This window comes from Oncorhynchus tshawytscha, linkage group LG33 (assembly GCF_018296145.1).
Source record: "Oncorhynchus tshawytscha isolate Ot180627B linkage group LG33, Otsh_v2.0, whole genome shotgun sequence".
In the NCBI taxonomy this organism is placed as follows: Eukaryota; Metazoa; Chordata; class Actinopteri; order Salmoniformes; family Salmonidae; genus Oncorhynchus; species Oncorhynchus tshawytscha.
Window position 1 is genome coordinate 25110957 of NC_056461.1, and position 16679 is coordinate 25127635.

The 16679-nt window shown below is 42.9% G+C and overlaps 1 protein-coding gene across 3 annotated transcripts in view; it reads left to right on the forward strand.

Annotated features, from left to right (window-relative positions):
- The window catches only part of LOC112231020 (nucleus accumbens-associated protein 2), a 54596-nt gene that overhangs the window by 30857 nt on the left and 7060 nt on the right, over positions 1-16679 (forward strand). Inside the window, exons 1-5 of one of the 3 annotated variants that reach the window (XM_042310988.1) lie at positions 4919-5027; positions 7642-8567; positions 15485-15661; positions 16074-16179; positions 16514-16611. In XM_042310988.1, coding sequence (XP_042166922.1) covers positions 7721-8567; positions 15485-15661; positions 16074-16179; positions 16514-16611 — 1228 coding nt within the window. In that variant the 5' untranslated portion in view covers positions 4919-5027; positions 7642-7720. Of the gene's footprint in view, positions 1-4918; positions 5028-5064; positions 5254-7641; positions 8568-15484; positions 15662-16073; positions 16180-16513; positions 16612-16679 lie in introns of those variants that run through there. The other 2 variants (XM_024397516.2, XM_024397515.2) reach the window with 2 other exon arrangements.

Consider the following 16679-nt stretch of genomic DNA (forward strand, 5'->3'; position numbering starts at 1 on the left):
GGACACGCTAGATAAACTAGTAATATCATCAACAATGTGTAGTTATAATTAGTGATTATGGTTGATTGATTGATTGTTTTTTATGAGATACGTCTAATGCTAGCTAGCAACTTACCGTGGCTTCTTACTGCATTCACATAACAGGCAGGCTCCTCGTGAGGCAGGTGGTTAGAGTGTTGGACTAGTTAACCGTAAGGTTGCAAGATTGAATCCCTGAGCTGACAAGGTAAAAATCTGTTGTTCTGCCCCTGAGCAAGGCAGTTAACCCTCCGTTCCTAGGCCGTCATTGAAAATAGGAACGTGTTCTTAACTGACTTTCCTAGTTAAATAAAGGTGTTTATGAAAACTTGAAATCGCCCCTAATTAATCGTCCATTCCGATTAATCGGTTGACCTCCAGTATAGAGTACAGTATATACATATGAGATGAGTAATGTAGGGTATGTAAACATTATATGAAGTGGCATTGTTTATTATTTCACCTCTATGGCCTATTTATTGCCTTACCTCCCTAACCTTACTACATCTGCACACACTGTACATAGATTTTTCTATTGTGTTATTGACTATACGTTTGTTTATCCCAACAACTCTGTGTTGTTTTTATTATTTTATTATTCGTTTTTTTATTTCACCTTTATTTAACCAGGTAGGCTAGTTGAGAACAAGTTCTCATTTACAACTGCGATCTGGCCAAGATAAAGCAAAGCAGTGCGACACAAACAACAACACATAGTTACACATGGAATGAACAAACATACAGTCAATAATACAATAGAAATGTCTATATACAGAGTGTGCAAATGGGGTAGGATAAGGGAGGTAAGGCAATAAATAGGCCATAGTGGTGAAATAATTACAATATAGCAATTAAACACTGGAGTGATAGATGTGCAGAAGATGAATGTGCAGGTAGAGATAATGGGGTGCAAAGGAGCAAAATAAATAAAATAGCTAACAGTATGGGGATGAGGTAGTTGAATGGGCTATTTACAGATGAGCTATGTACAGGTGCAGTGATCTGTGAGCTGCTCTGACAGCTGGTCCTTAAAGTTAGTGAGGGAGATATGAGTATCCAGCTTCAGTGATTTTTGCAGTTTGTTCCAGTCATTGGCATTAGAGAACTGGAAGGAAAGGCAGCCAAAGGAGGAATTGGATTTGGGGGTGACCAGTGAAATATACCTGCTGGAGCACGTGCTACGGGTGGGTGCTGATATGGTGACCAGTGAGCTGAGATAAGGCGGGGCTTTACCTAGCAAAGACTTATAGATGATCTGGAGCCAGTGGGTTTGGCAACGAGTATGAAGCGAGGGCCAGCCAATGAGAGTGTACAGGTCGCAGTGGTGGGTAGCATATGGGGCTTTGGTGACAAAACGGATGGCACTGTGATAGACTGCATCCAATTTGCTGAGTAGAGTGTTGGAGGCTATTTTTTAAATGACATTGCCGAATTCAAGGATTGGTAGGATAGTCAGTTTTACGAGGGTATGTTTGACAGCGTGAGTGAAGGATGCTTTGTAGCGAAATAGGAAGCAGATTCTATAATTAATTTGGGATTGGAGATGCTTAATGTGAGTCTGGAAGGAGAGTTTACAGTCTAACCAGACACCTAGGTATATGTAGTTGTCCACATATTCTAGGTCCGAACCGTCCAGAGTAGTGATGCTGGATGGGCGGGCAGGTGTGGTAGCGATCGGTTGAAGAGCATGCATTTAGTTTTACTTGCATTTAAGAGCAGTTGGAGGCTACGGAAAGAGAGTTGTATGGCATTGAAGCTCGCTTGGAGGTTAGTAAACATAGTGTCCAAAGAAGGGCCAGATGTATACAGAATGGTGTCATCTGCATAGAGGTGGAATCACCAGCAGCAAGAGCGACATCATTGACATATACAGAGAAGAGAGTCAGCCCGAGAATTGAACCCAACAACAGGCCCTCCGATTTGACACACTGAACTCTATCTGAGAAGTAGTTGATGAACCAGGCGAGGCAGTCATTTGAGAAACCAAGGCTATTGAGCCTGCCGATAAGAATGTGGTGATTGACAGAGTCGTAGCCTTGGCCAGGTCGATGAATACAGCTGCACTGCTTTGCTTTATCTTGTCCAGGTCGCAGCTGTAAACGAGAACTTGTTCTCAACTGGCCTACTTGGTTAAATAAAGGCGAAATAAATAAAAAGGTATTGGATTGGATGGTCAATTATCATGGTCAAGTCATATTGACAGAGTTGTTGGGACGATGGGGAGGGGTATGTTTGTTATAAAAATATGCTCTGCCTTTTTTATACAAAAAACAACTGTACTAGTTGTTCAGGCTCTGGTCTTGTCCCATCTTGATTATTGTCCGGTAATATGGTCAAGTGCAGCAAAAAAAGAGCTAGCAAAGCTGCAGCTGGCTCAAAATAGAGCAGCACACCTTGCCATTAACTGCACCTACAGAACTAACATCAACAACATGCCTGCCAGTCTTTCCTGGTTGAGGCTTGACAGGAAACTAACTGCATCTCTCCTAGTTTTTATGAGAAGTATTACTGTGATGAATATTACAGATTGTCTGCATAATCAAATAACATTCAGCTAAGACATCCATACATAACCCGCAAGACATGTCAACAGGGGTCTCTTCCCTAAGTACAAAACAAATCCATGGGAACCCACAGTATTATACAGACCAATGATCGCATGGAACTCCCTTCTGTCTCCAATTACTCAAGCAAACAGTAAAATTACCTTTAAAAACGGATTATTACATACATGGAATGACAGGGACTGTGAATGTACACAAATACAAACACACTCACACACAGACACACTCTAACCCACACATCATTTCTACTGTTGTATTGTTTGTGTATCGTTGTGTATTACATTTGTGTGACTGTCCTTGTCTATCATTGTATCAGTGTTTTGTTACTTGTCATGTATTGCATATTCAAATACTCCAGCCTGCTACTACAAGTAATCAGCACCAGGCCCCAGAGTGCTGCCCTGATTCAAATTTCCACAACACATTCCAACAAATTTAGAAGGAGCAGTAAAAGCATTCAAATGTCATGTCCCATTCTATAAAATACACCTACACACTCATAACTCACAGTGACACATAAAGAATGGATGTGCGCACACACACACACACATACAAACACCCTCTCACACAAGCGCATTAACTCTCTCTCTCTGATGAAAGTATCTTGTTATTCTTGTCATGTGGCATCGCCCTCTCTCTCTCTCTCTCTCTCTCTCTCTCTGATGTGCTGTGCGCAGTGCTGTGTCGTCCCGTCTGCCTGACTCAACATATTTCTGGCTCCCCCTCCCCCTCTCTGCCCAGGCTGGCACGTACATGCATGTCTGTAGACTCTATACCCAGCATGCTTCACTTCTCTCTGTGCTGTGGCGCACGTGGGACTCACTGCATTGCAGCCCCGTGTGCATTGATTGGCAGAAAGACAGCAGCTCAGAGGGAAAGTGGTGTGAAGAGAGGGAGGGGGAAAGAGAAAGCAGGAGTGAGGGGAGGTATCCTAAGGCTTCAGCGTGCAGACAGACAGACAGACAGACAGACAGACAGACAGACAGACAGACAGACAGACAACCAGACAGACAGACAGACAGATAGACAGGATGAGGGAAGAGGGAAGAGTGTCAATGACGGTATGCAGGTGTTAAATGGGACAGAACTCGTCTGAGTTTTAGTTTTTTATACAGACATCACCACCGCTCTGGCAGGAATATGACTGCTGATGTGTGACCACACTAACTGACTGTGTGATTTCCCTTCTCCATTTTCTTTCCCTGTGGTGATGTGAAGTGAGAAGTTTGCCCAGTTTTGGTATCTTTTCATTACATCTGGCAGGCTGGGTTTTTGTCTGAGAGGGAGTGAGTAAGAGAGAGAGAGCCAGAGAGGGAGGGAGTTAAAAATTCTGGTGTTGTTTACATAGCAGGTGTTGTTTACATAGCTACGCAGTGAGTAAATTACGAGTGAAACTCCAACTTTTTACAAACACACATTTCATGTTGCCCACACCCTACTCTCTCTCTCTCTCTCTCTCTCTCTCTCTCTCTCTCTCTCTCTCTCTCTCTCTCTCTCTCTCTCTCTCATGTGTGTGTCATGGTTGTTTTATGTTCACAGCTTCCCTCACAGTCCTTAGCAGAGACAGTCTCTGTACTGTAAGCTGCTGTCTAACCTTTCCCTGGGCTTTCCTCTGTCAAACTCAATGACGTCTGGGGTCCTTTTTCCTTCTCTAATCCATCCCAAACACCAGTCCGGGAGCCCTGCTTAGTGCCTGTGCAAAAATGTAACCAGACAACAACAGAGGAAATTGTCTACCTGAACAAACTAAGACAGTGAACTCAGTGACATCTCACTGGGAGAACTCACTCGCTCATGTTAGAAATCCCCCAACAGACAGTCACAGCATTTTAAACGAATCTAACGTAATACTTGCACAAACGCTAGCAAGTTCAATCTTTTCCGTCATTCAGAATCAGTAGTGGTAATAGTAGGAGCTGTTTTTGTGTGAGTCACATTCTCAATAAGATATTGCATTGACGATTTCAGAGCAAATGACTGTTACAGCATAATTAACTCCTTTTCTCTCTGCTCCCCTTTTTCTCTGATTTAACTTTAATTTTATTTACTTAGTTCTTTGATTATGTTTTCTCTCTTGGCCATTGTCTACATCCAGATAGGAGCTGAAGTTGCTCCAAACGCAATTGTCTTTCTTTGCTCGTACTGTCCTTAGATGACTTTCCCTCTGTCTCAGCCCACCCCCTCCCTCCCTTGCCCAGTCTCCATCTCTGTCTCTGTCTGTAACTGTAGCCTGTGTTTTTCTCTCTCTCTCTCCATCTCGCTCCCTGGCTCCATCCCTCCCTCTCCCTGCGACATACGTATAGATGCTGCATTGATTGCACACAGAGAGCCTCCCACTCCCTTCATCACTGATGCGCTCTCTCCAGCTGCAGCAGCACTTGTTGAATTCAGCCCTGGGAGAGACAGAGACAGAGGGAGAAAGAGAGAGAGAGAAAGAGCGTGAGGGTGAGTGAAAGGAGAGAGAGAGCGAGGGAGAAAATCTTTAAAAGAGAGAAACAGTGGGAGAGGGAAAAGCTCAGAGCGCTGAGTGAGACAGAGCAAGGCTTTGAGACAGATGAAGAGCATCAGAGCGCTTTTTTCTCTCTCTCTCCTCCCTTCTTCTCTTCTGGTTCTGGCGTGCGGAAGCTCCATGGTGTGTCCACTCTCCTTTCCTACGGACTGGGTTGTACAGGTCAGAGTTGTCTGGGATGGAGGTGTGTGTGTGTTTGTGTTTGGTGCTTGCGTACATCCAAGTGTGTGTGTGTGAGAGAGAGGAGAAGAGGGCTGTGTGTGTGTGTCTATGGAGGGGGGTAGAGAGGGGTTGACAATTTTCCATTTGTATTCTTGGAAACCCTCCTGCAGCGTTGCTCAATAATGAAGCTGGCGAATGTGTGGTGGAGAAAAACACAGAGATAAGGTTCATGGAAAGAAGGAACGTATGCAAATATGTCTGGGGAGCATGCCTGGCTGTAACTGGGTGTTATTGTAAAGGGAGCTATCAAAGTCACACATTTTTGTGTCTCTGAAGTTAGGTGTTTCTAGTTATTATACATGTGTTTCCTTGCTGGCTACAGCTTAGTTTATACAGTCAAAGTGATGGGAGCATACTTACTGAGTTGAAAAATACATGTAAATTACAGTGGGGCAAAAAAGTATTTAGTCAGCCACCAATTGTGCAAGTTCTCCCACTTAAAAAGATGAGAGAGGCCTGTAATTTTTTATCATAGGTACACTTCAACTATGACAGACAAAATGAGGGAAAAAAATTCAGAAAATCACATTGTAGGATTTTTAATGAATTTATTTGCAAATTATGGTGGAAAATATGTATTTGGTCACCTACAAACAAGCAAGATTTCTGTCTCTCACAGACCTGTAACTTCTTCTTTAAGAGGCTCCTCTGTCCTCCACTCGTTACTTGTATTAATGGCACCTGTTTGAACTTATCAGTATAAAAGACACCTGTCCACTACCTCAAACAGTCACACTCCAAACTCCATTATGGCCAAGACCAAAGACCTGTCAAAGGACACCAGAAACAAAAGTGTAGACCTGCACCAGGCTGGGAAGACTGAATCTGCAATAGGTAAGAAGCTTGGTTTGAAGAAATCAACTGTGGGAGCAATTATTAGGAAATGGAAGACATACAAGACCACTGATAATCTCCCTCGATCTGGGGCTCCACGCAAGATCTCACCCCGTGGGGTCAAAATGATCCCAAGAACTGTGAGCAAAAATCCCAGAACCACACGGGGGGACCTCGTGAATGACCGGCAGAGAGCTGGGACCAAAGTAACAAAGCCTACCATCAGTAACACACTACGCCGCCAGGGACTCAAATCCTGCAGTGCCAGACGTGTCCCCCTGCTTAAGCCAGTAAATGTCCAGGCCCGTCTGAAGTTTGCTAGAGAGCATTTGGATGATCCAGAAGAAGACTGGGAGAATGTCATATGGTCAGATGAAACCAAAATAGAACTTTTTGGTAAAAACTCAACTCGTTGGAGGACAAAGAATGCTGAGGTGCATCCAAAGAACACCATACCTACTGTGAAGCATGGGGGTGGAAACATCATGCTTTGGGGCTGTTTTTCTGCAACGTGACCAGGGTGACTGATCCGTGTAAAGGAAAGAATGAATGGGGCCATGTATCATGAGATTTTGAGTGAAAACCTCCTTCCATCAGCAAGGGCATTGAAGATGAAACGTGGCTGGGTCTTTCAGCATGACAATGATCCCAAACACACCGCCCGGGCAACAAAGGAGTGGCTTCGTAAGAAGCATTTCAAGGTCCTGGAGTGGCCTAGCCAGTCTCCAGATCTCAACCCCATAGAAAATCTTTGGAGGGAGTTGAAAGTCAGTGTTGCCCAGCAACAGCCCCAAAACATCACTGCTCTAGAGGAGATCTGCATGGAGGAATGGGCCAAAATACCAGCAACAGTGTGTGAAAACCTTGTGAAGACTTACAGAAAATGTTTGACCTCTGTCATTGCCAACAAATTGTATATAACAAAGTATTGAGATAAACTTTTGTTTTTGACCAAATACTTATTTTCCACCATAATTTGCAAATAAATTCATTAAAAATCCTACAATGTGATTTTCGGGTATTTTTTTTCTCATTTTGTCTGTCATAGTTGAAGTGTATCTATGATGAAAATTACAGGCCTCTCTTATCTTTTTAAGTGGGAGAACTTGCACAATTGGTGCCTGACTAAATACTTTTTTGCCCCACTGTATATCATTACACTGATTATATTAACTGTTCCTTTGGTCATTGAGGCCTACTACGTTGAATACTTACTTTGCATATTACCTTAATTTATGTTTTTATACCATATTTCTGCAGTTCTCCCATGTCTCTCTCTTCACACACATTCTTCTGTCACATGTCTCTTTCTGCTCTCTCTCCAACGTCCCGCTCTCTCTTCCTCCCTTTCCCGCTGTACCCTCTGTTTCACACATCGGTTTCACTTATCTGTCTCACGTCTCTTTTTGCTCTCTGTCTTTCACATACTCTATTCTCCTCTCTTCTCAAGTTTTCCAATTTGTCTAATCCATCCCTCCTTCTCTCCTTGTACAGATGTCCCTTTCTCTGGCCTTGTCAGTGGTGACTCTCTGAAGCCTCTTCCTCCTCCTCCTCCTCCTCTTTCTCCACCACCATGTCCCAGCTGCTCCACTTGGAGATCCCCAACTTCGGCAGCACGGTACTGGGCTCCCTCAATGAGCAGCGCCTGCTCGGTCAGTACTGCGATGTCTCCATCCTGGTTAAAGGCCAGGCCTTCAAGGCCCACCGGGCTGTACTAGCCGCCAGCAGCCTCTACTTCCGAGACCTGTTTAGCAGCTCGTCCAAGAGCCAGTTTGAGCTGCCCTCGTCAGTGACTCCCGCCTGCTTCCAGCTGATATTATCCTTCTGCTACACGGGAAAGCTGACCATGGCAGCCAGTGAGCAGCTGGTGGTGATGTACACCGCCGGGTATCTTCAGATCCAGCATATTGTGGAGCGGGGCATGGACCTGATGTTTAAGGCCAACTCGCCCCACTGTGACTCTCAGACGGCAGCCATGGAGGAGCAGCAACCAGGCTCAGAGCCCCAGAGCCCCAGTAACAACACACTAGCCGGGTCAGGGACGTCCATCCTGGGGCCGCCGGGCTGGTCCCCCTCCCTGGTGCAGCCCACACGGAGGATCAAACTGGAGGGGTGCGATCCGTTGCCCAGCCTGAGTCACCATAAGAAAGGGTCCTCTTCATCTGAGCTGGGAGGGCGGCTCTCCAAGGGAAGCTCATTGTTCTACACAGGGGCGGGGGGAACCACCATCTTCCCGGGGATGCAGCCCTATCCAGTGGCAGGGGGAGAGAGGTCCAGTCCTGGGGCCTCCAGCCTGCCCACCACGGACAGCCCAACCTCCTACCAGAATGAGGATGAGGAGTTTGAGGAAGAGCCGTATGACGGGATCACGGAAGAGGCCTACAGTCAGATCTATGGGCGCTCAGCCAACCCATACGGAAGTAAGTATCAACTGTTGCTTAATAATGCAGTTCTCTGTTACTGTATATTAGTATAACTGCTACTCATTTGTTTAACTGCCAGCTATTTCCTTGGTGTTCACTTTGATATGCGGGATAAATGCGACGTTCTATACATCACCTTGAAAATAATGGATGACCGTTGAGTCCCTTTGCGGAGTTCATTATTCCAAGGTAATGTGCAGAACGGAGGTGTTTATCCCGCATATACCACAGTTACCAAAGAAAACAATGCTTAAGCACACATTTACCGGTAGAAATAACATATAATACATGTTATACCACAGCATTGTTGAATACTCGTTTCTGATTGGCTTGAAGAGCATTCTAGAATGGACATTAAAACCAAATAACGGGACGGTTGGACAAGATAGCGGGACAGTTGGAAAAGATACTGGGAAACCTTGCAATCATGATGCAATATGCACCTACACACATGCAGACCATTGCTACAAAGTTACAGAAGGCTAAACCAACAACCACACAAACCCGAAATTGGATGCATTGTAAAAGCAGGTCCAACAAAGAAAAACATTGCTAGCTAACTAGCAATTGATTTGGTTTTGTAGAGACATATTTTTGGGATAACCTAATGTGGTGAATGATGAACATGAAATTCTATGGTAGTCATGACGCAAGTGGTGCTATGCTGTCAAATCCTCCGACATGTTTCTGGTTTGACCAGCTGTTTTCAGCAACTGATATTTTTTTATTTGGTTGTCATATTGGCAGGTTTGCTAGCAACAAACTATTTATATCGACGAGTGTCCTGAGAGAAGGCACTATGCCAGGCAAAATTTGGGCATCATCTGCTTATTGTTATGGATGTATCCAAAATAATGTCAATAGAAAACAGCTTAAGCAAATGCAAATTCAGCTAGTTCGCTGTTATTCTGTCTGCAGACGTCGTAAGTGTTAACCGTAGCTATTTCGCTAGCTAGCAAGCAAGGGATAAGAACATTGCTAGTGAGCATAGTAATGGAACATATAGAATTAACATCAGGGTTGCTAATCGAGAGAACGACTGGGTCGCATCTCTAGCAACCAAAAGATGAGAAAGTATGAATTTGTTATAAAAAATGAAAATATCAATGAAGATGTTTTATTTCTACCGGTAAATATTGTTTTATTTGGTAACTGTGGTATAAGCGGGATAAACTCTTCTGTTCTATATATTACCATGGAAAAATGTACTCCACTACGTTGTCCATTATTTCCAAGATAATGTACAGAATGTCTGCATTTATCCCTTACATAACTGCCTAGCTGCCGTCATCATTATTACCATATATAGTCCTCCTGGTTTCTATTACTTCATAGGGAAAATAAGCACAAGTTCCATTTGGTGTAAAGTTGCCAGTTGTATTTAACCATTTCAAATGAACTCGTACAAAGCAGCCCAAAATGAATACCGACAATGAATACCAACACCTGCCAAACTGCCAATTGTTTCAAATACTTTACAGGACTGTATCAAATAAAGTGCTGCCCAGTTCTCTGACTACCTCTTGTTATGAGAATATCCTTTCATGTCAAAGCAAGGGCTCACTTGCAACATCTCACTTCATGAGCACTGATGGGGAACATTACTTTTAAAAGTAACTTGTTATGTTACAACATTACTTGCATTAAAAGTAACCCGTTATGTTAAAAAAAAATTGGTCGATAGGTTGTTATTGGATTGAGATTTTTTTAGTTCAGCCGTCAAAAATTGTAACAAAAAATTCATGGCACACTAGACACGTGACTGATTCGCGCCTGTCTCATTGGACTAATCCATTGCGGAGGCCATGGAGATGGTACAGTCCATCACTCTTAGACAGATATCGGCAAGCGTGAGAGTATTCCTTAGGCCTTCAGTAGGTGTGAAAATAATGTGTCTTGGGTATAATTTAAAATGTTGATTCAAGAAGAAGGGATTGTGGCTTAGATGCACCAGGCTGGTCTCTCTAGAATGTGCTCTCTCCCGCCAATTTGTGGGCATTCATTGTTTTATAACTTAATTGTGTGAATTGTTTGCCCTTTGATTGTTAATGTCTTGCAACTCACCATAACATATACCACCATATACCAGTAGTACATTTACCATTAATTCCTATAATTTCTAATCTGCTATGTTTGTTTGGTTACCGTCATTTCTGTTAATGCATTCAATATATTATTATTCCAGTCTTTTGTCATTCTCATTGTCGGAGTGGACACGTTGTTTGCAGAGCGCACAACCTATGTTACACTTGTGAGAAACAAGTTTTGGTTTATTTCATTCCATTTATGGGTTGTCAATTTATTAATTGTATTTTGTTGGGAGCACTCCTGTCATATTGTTGAGTAAGGACACACACCTGATTACGTATACATGTAGGCCTAAACCATCTGGCCTGCGCGCAAAAGTATAAATGTGCTCATTTGGGCATGTATGATAGTATTTCTAATTGTTTTAACGCACCACCACTTTGGAGCTTCTCAAAGTATTTTTTTTATTCACCTCAAACAGCAAGTAAACAAAGTCTGTTTTTACATCAAATCAAATGTATTTATATAGTCCTTCGTACATCAGCTGATATCTCAAAGTGCTGTACAGAAACCCAGTCTAAAACCCCAAACAGCAAGCAATGCAGGTGTTGAAGCACGTTGGCTAGGTAAAACTCCCTAGAAAGGCCAAAACCTAGGAAGAAACCTAGAGAGGTACCAGGCTATGAGGGGTGGCCAGTCCACTTCTGGCTGTGCCGGGTGGAGATTATAACAGAACATGGCCAAGATGTTCAAATGTTCATAAATGACCATCATGGTCAAATAATAAGTCTGGGACAGGTAGCACATCCGGTGAACAGGTCAGGATTCCATATCCGCAGGCAGAACAGTTGACATCCATTAAGAATGACAATAGTTCCTCAATGTATTTGAAAAATCTATCCAGCTCTACCCCTTTCAATAACCACCGACTCTCGGTGTGAATGGGAAAAATGTCATGCTCTGATCCAGTGTAAACGTCATAAAAAAAAGATGACTTCTTATCCCTTGCGCAAATACAGCTGTGTCTGTCTGAAGCTCACTGGCACAGGAAACTCTGAGAACCCAGAGTAATTTATACAATGTTGTAAGTTTGCTAGACCCAGTTGCAGGCCATACCCAGTTGATAGTTGATACAATGTTTCAAGTTTGTTGAAGACAGGTAGAGTAGAGAGATGAAGAACATGAACAATCCTCCATGTGTAGCCAGTGATTTATAGGATATTTATTTCTATCAAGATATTTTCTACCTGTTTTTGTTTGTTTGCTTCATGTAGGCTATTTTTACCTAGTTTGCAATATATCTAAAATACGTTATTATAATTGAAATTAAACTATTCCATGAAAATGTGCTTATGAAAATCATAACTGGCACGCAGATCGGTAGAAATTGTAAGATAAATTGTAAATTGGCCCTCCATGTGAAAAAGGCAAAGGTCAGCAGAAGGGGGACGGTTGGGAACAGGTTTTTTCTTCTGGTTATCTTGATCTCTGGCTCCCTCTTGAGTCATTTATGTGTCTTAATTATTTCATCAAACAGTACACTTAAAGTATTATACAAGCTCAGTGCATATAGTTGATTTTATTAAAACACATAGGGTGTGTCTATATATGGAAAAATTTAGAAGTATTGTAAAAGTAAGTAGTTACTTATTTGAAAAAGTAACATAGTAACTGATTACTTAAATTGAAAAACTACTGTGTTAGGTTATTTCTTTACATCAAAAAAGTAATCAGAGTACAGTAGCATGTCACTTTATAACACATTCCCCCAACACTGTTCATGAAACATGCAAAAATTAAGCAATATTATTTTCATTTTTAATTGTTAGAATCAAGAATATGCATGTTAGGTAAATGCATTCACCTTATACACACAAAAACAGCCATGTATAAAATTGGTTTTAAGGGGCAATTTTTAATGAACACATTACTGAGTGTTGCGTGTGAGCTGGAGAATGGATCAGGTTAGTACTCTTGTATCAGATAACACTTTGCTAGCCGTGCATGCCCGTCTTCCAGGCTGACCTATACATTGTTTTTACAAAATCATGAATGTGTCATAAATAATGCCACGTGGCCTCATAAAATGGGATTTCATATAATGCATCTCATAACATCAATCATGAACATCGTGCACTATTAGCATTGTGTCTTGTCATGCTCATTTGATGGTGAGCTTTAAATAGTCTTATTTATGTAGACTTATGAGAATGTTATATGAGGTTATAGTTACTGTATTAATTATACAACTAAAAGGCTTTGCATGGTCAATCCGACTTCTGCAGAGGCTGTACAACATTTACTGCAATATAGCATCTGCAGTTTTCAGGGCATTTATACTTTTTGCGAGCAAAGCTGTTGTGAAGGATGTTGTTCAGGAAGTGAGTTTGTTTTTATACTGGATCTCCTGCCACCACCTACCATCAACCAATCATGTCAATGCGGTGCTATACGGAGCTATACGGAGGCGTTCACATTGTTAAAAAATGTAGGTGGCGCACGGCAATGCGGTACAGAGCTCAATTTGGCCTCTGCATGCCTCCGGCGGCTCCGCAATTGCATCATACTCTCCATCTTCGGATCGAGCATGAATTGGCTTTTATGCACACACACGCACGCACACATACATTGCATTCGGAAATTATTCAGATCCCTTGACTTTTTCCACATTTTGTTACGTTGCAGCCTTATTCAAAAATGTATCAAATTATTTATTTTTCTTTATCAATATACACACAATACCCCATAATGACAAAGTGAAAACAGATTTTTAATACATTTGCAAACATTTTGAAAATGTCGATAATAAAAAACAGAAATACCTTATTTACATAAGTATTCAAACCCTTTGATATGAGACTCGAAATTGAGCTCAGGTGTATCCTGTTTCCATTGATTATCCTTGATATGTTTTTACAACTTTATTGGAGTACACCTGTGGACATGATTTGGAAAGGCACACACCTATCCATATAAGGTCCCACAGTTGACAAAGCATGTCAGAGCAAAAACCAAGCCATGAGGTAGAAGGAATTGTCTGTAGATCTCCGAGACAAGATTGTGTCGAGGCACAGATCTGGGGAAGGGTACCAAAACATTTCTTTAGTATTGAAGGTCCCCAAGAACACAGTGGACTCCATCATTCTTAAATGGAAGAAGTTTGGAACCATTAAGGATCTTCCTAGAGCTGGCCGCCCGGCCAAACTGAGCAATCGGGGGAGAAGGGCCTTTGTCAGGGAGGTGACCAAGAACCCAATGGTCGCCCTGACAGCTCCTCTGTGGAGATGGGAGAACCTTCCAGAAGGACAACCATCTCTGCAGCACTGCACCAATCAGACCTTTATGGTAGAGTGGCCAGACGGAAGCCACTCTTCAGTAAAAGGCACATGACAGCTTGCTTGGAGTTTGCCAAAAGCCATATAAAGGACTCAGACCATGAGAAGCAAGATTCTCTGGTCTAATGAAACCAAGATTGAACTCTTTGGCCTGAATGCCAAGCGTCACATCTGGAGGAAACCTGGCACCATCCCTGCGGTGAAGCATGGTGGTGGCAGCATCATGCTGTGGGATGTTTTTCAGCGGCAGGGACTGGGAGACCAGTTAGGATCGAGGGAAAGATGAATGTAGCAAAGTACAGAGATATCCTTGATGAAAACCTGCTCCAGAGCGCTCAGGACCTCAGACTAGGGCAACGGTTCACCTTCTAACAGGACAGCGACCATAAGCACACAGCCAAGACAACGCAGGAGTTGCTTCAGGACGTCTCTGAATGTCCTTGAGTGGCCCAGCCAGAGCCCAGACTTGAAACCGATCGAACATCTCTGGAGAACCATAAAAATAGCTGTGCAGCAACACTCCCCATCCAACCTGACAGAGCTTGAGAGGATCTGTAGAGAAGAATGGGATGAACTCCCCAAATACATGTGTGCCAAGCTTGTAGCGTCATATCCAAGAAGGCTCGAGGCTGTAATCATTGCCAAAGGTACTTCAACAAAGTTCTGAGTAAAGGGTCTGAAAACCTAGGTAAATGTGATATTTTTTTATTTATTTTTTTAGAAAGTATTGAACTCATTTTAGGCTGTAATTTAACAAAATGTGGAAAAAGTCAAGGGTTCTGAATACTTTCCAGATGCACTGAACTTGCACACTCATGCGCGCACACACACAGACACAGACATTAAAACACCCCACTGTCCCTACTGCAGAGGTTTTATTTTTTTGTTGCAGAGGGCATTGCTATTGGACAGGTTTGTCTAAGTCTAGAGTTTCAGATATTTATGAAATCCATTCTATCTACAATCAGTCAGAACACCCCAGGGTGACATTGTGGGATATTTGAGAGAGAGAGAGAGAGAGAGAGAGAGAGAGAGAGTGTGTGTGTGTGTGTGTGTGTGTGTGTGTGTGTGTGTGTGTGTGTGTGTGTGTGTGTGTGTGTGTGTGTGTGTGTGTGTGTGCGGGCCATCTTAGAGGTCAATGTGAAGGTTTTGGGAGGGTAATTAATCCACAGTTTGAAACCAGTAACACTCCCCCCTTTGTCTCTCAAGATGCTGATACAGCGCGTTGCGAATCTGGAACTTAGCTGTGCTAGGCCTTGAATCATTTATTAAACACCCTCACCTTTAATGGAGATCACCTTAACCTTGTGTGTAGGCTGATGTTAAATTCTATCTAGCTTTCTCCTTGAAATATGTAAGAGCACTGTAGAAGGACTAGATCGTAACCTGTGTGTCTGCCTGTCTCTCTTTGTCTTTCTGTCTCTCTGTATTTCACCCAGGGAGATTTTGTCTCCCTCTCTATAGAAAGGGTTTATTGTTATTTCCATAACACTTATGATTTCTTCCACTACAGAGTTAACCCACTCCCTCTCCTCACCTGTCCCTCTCCAGTCCAGGAAAAGCCAGAGATGGCAGCCATGCCTCTGTCCCTGGAGAGCCGCTCCTGTGTGCTGATCCGTAGGGACCTGGTGGCCCTGCCCGCCAGCCTCGTCAGCCAGATCGGCTACCGCTGCCACCCCAAGCTCTACACCGAAGGAGACCCGGGGGAGAAACTGGAGCTGGTGGGAGGTAGGCAGCAGGAGGAGAGAATGAGAGGTGGATTGGTGAATACTGGTTAGATGAGACCAGTTTTTTTGAAGTAGCAAGGCTGAGGTCTCTGTTAGTCTTTGGTAAAAGGGTTGAGGTAAAAGGTAGAGATTAGATCAAATGCTGTATGAAATGTTCAAGTTGATTTGCCGTTTGTAATGAATACGATGGAAATCTTATTTATTCAAGAGGTGTCACATAAAATAAGTGATGGGAATGAAGATAAGTGATGGGGTGAAATAGCACTGTCTCGGTGAGAGTACTTTTACAGCATAAATGTTTAATGAAAGAAATTAGAGTTTTGTTATAAAGTAGTGATAGAAATACATAGGGTAATGGAGTCGTGATGGGGAAACCTATTTCAATCAGGAAGCTCTCTCTCACACCACCCAAGGTACATCTGTGTTTATGACACGGGGCCAGCTAATGAACTGTCACCTGTGTGCTGGCATCAAACACAAAGTCCTACTGCGTCGCCTGCTCGCCACCTTCTTCGACAGGTAAGTCAAAGCCAATCTAAAAGGTATTGATTAACAGTTAAATGATTTACATGTTTTAGGTGTGACTCAGATCCAGAAGCTGTTAGCTTTATCAGTATAGTTTTCATGATGAAGTGTCTGTTTCATATGCGATCGTATTCAGACTCAGAATCCATACACATATCCAACTTACATTTAGATTCCTTGTTTTCAATGCCCATACTTGCACAAAGTTTAGTATATATGTATGAATCTATCTTCTCAAGTCAACATAAATCTACGGTTTGCAGTGCGGACGTTTCATATGAAAGTGGTGTTCATGCTGCCCTCTGGTGTTGGCTCTGTGTGCCTGCAGGAACACCCTGGCTAACAGTTGTGGGACTGGCATCCGCTCTTCCACCAGTGACCCCAGTAGGAAACCTCTGGACAGCCGTGTGCTCAACGCTGTCAAACGTGAGTCTGAAGTTGATCAAACGGTGATCTTACATGGTCAAATATCTGGTTGTTTAGAATGGAGGATA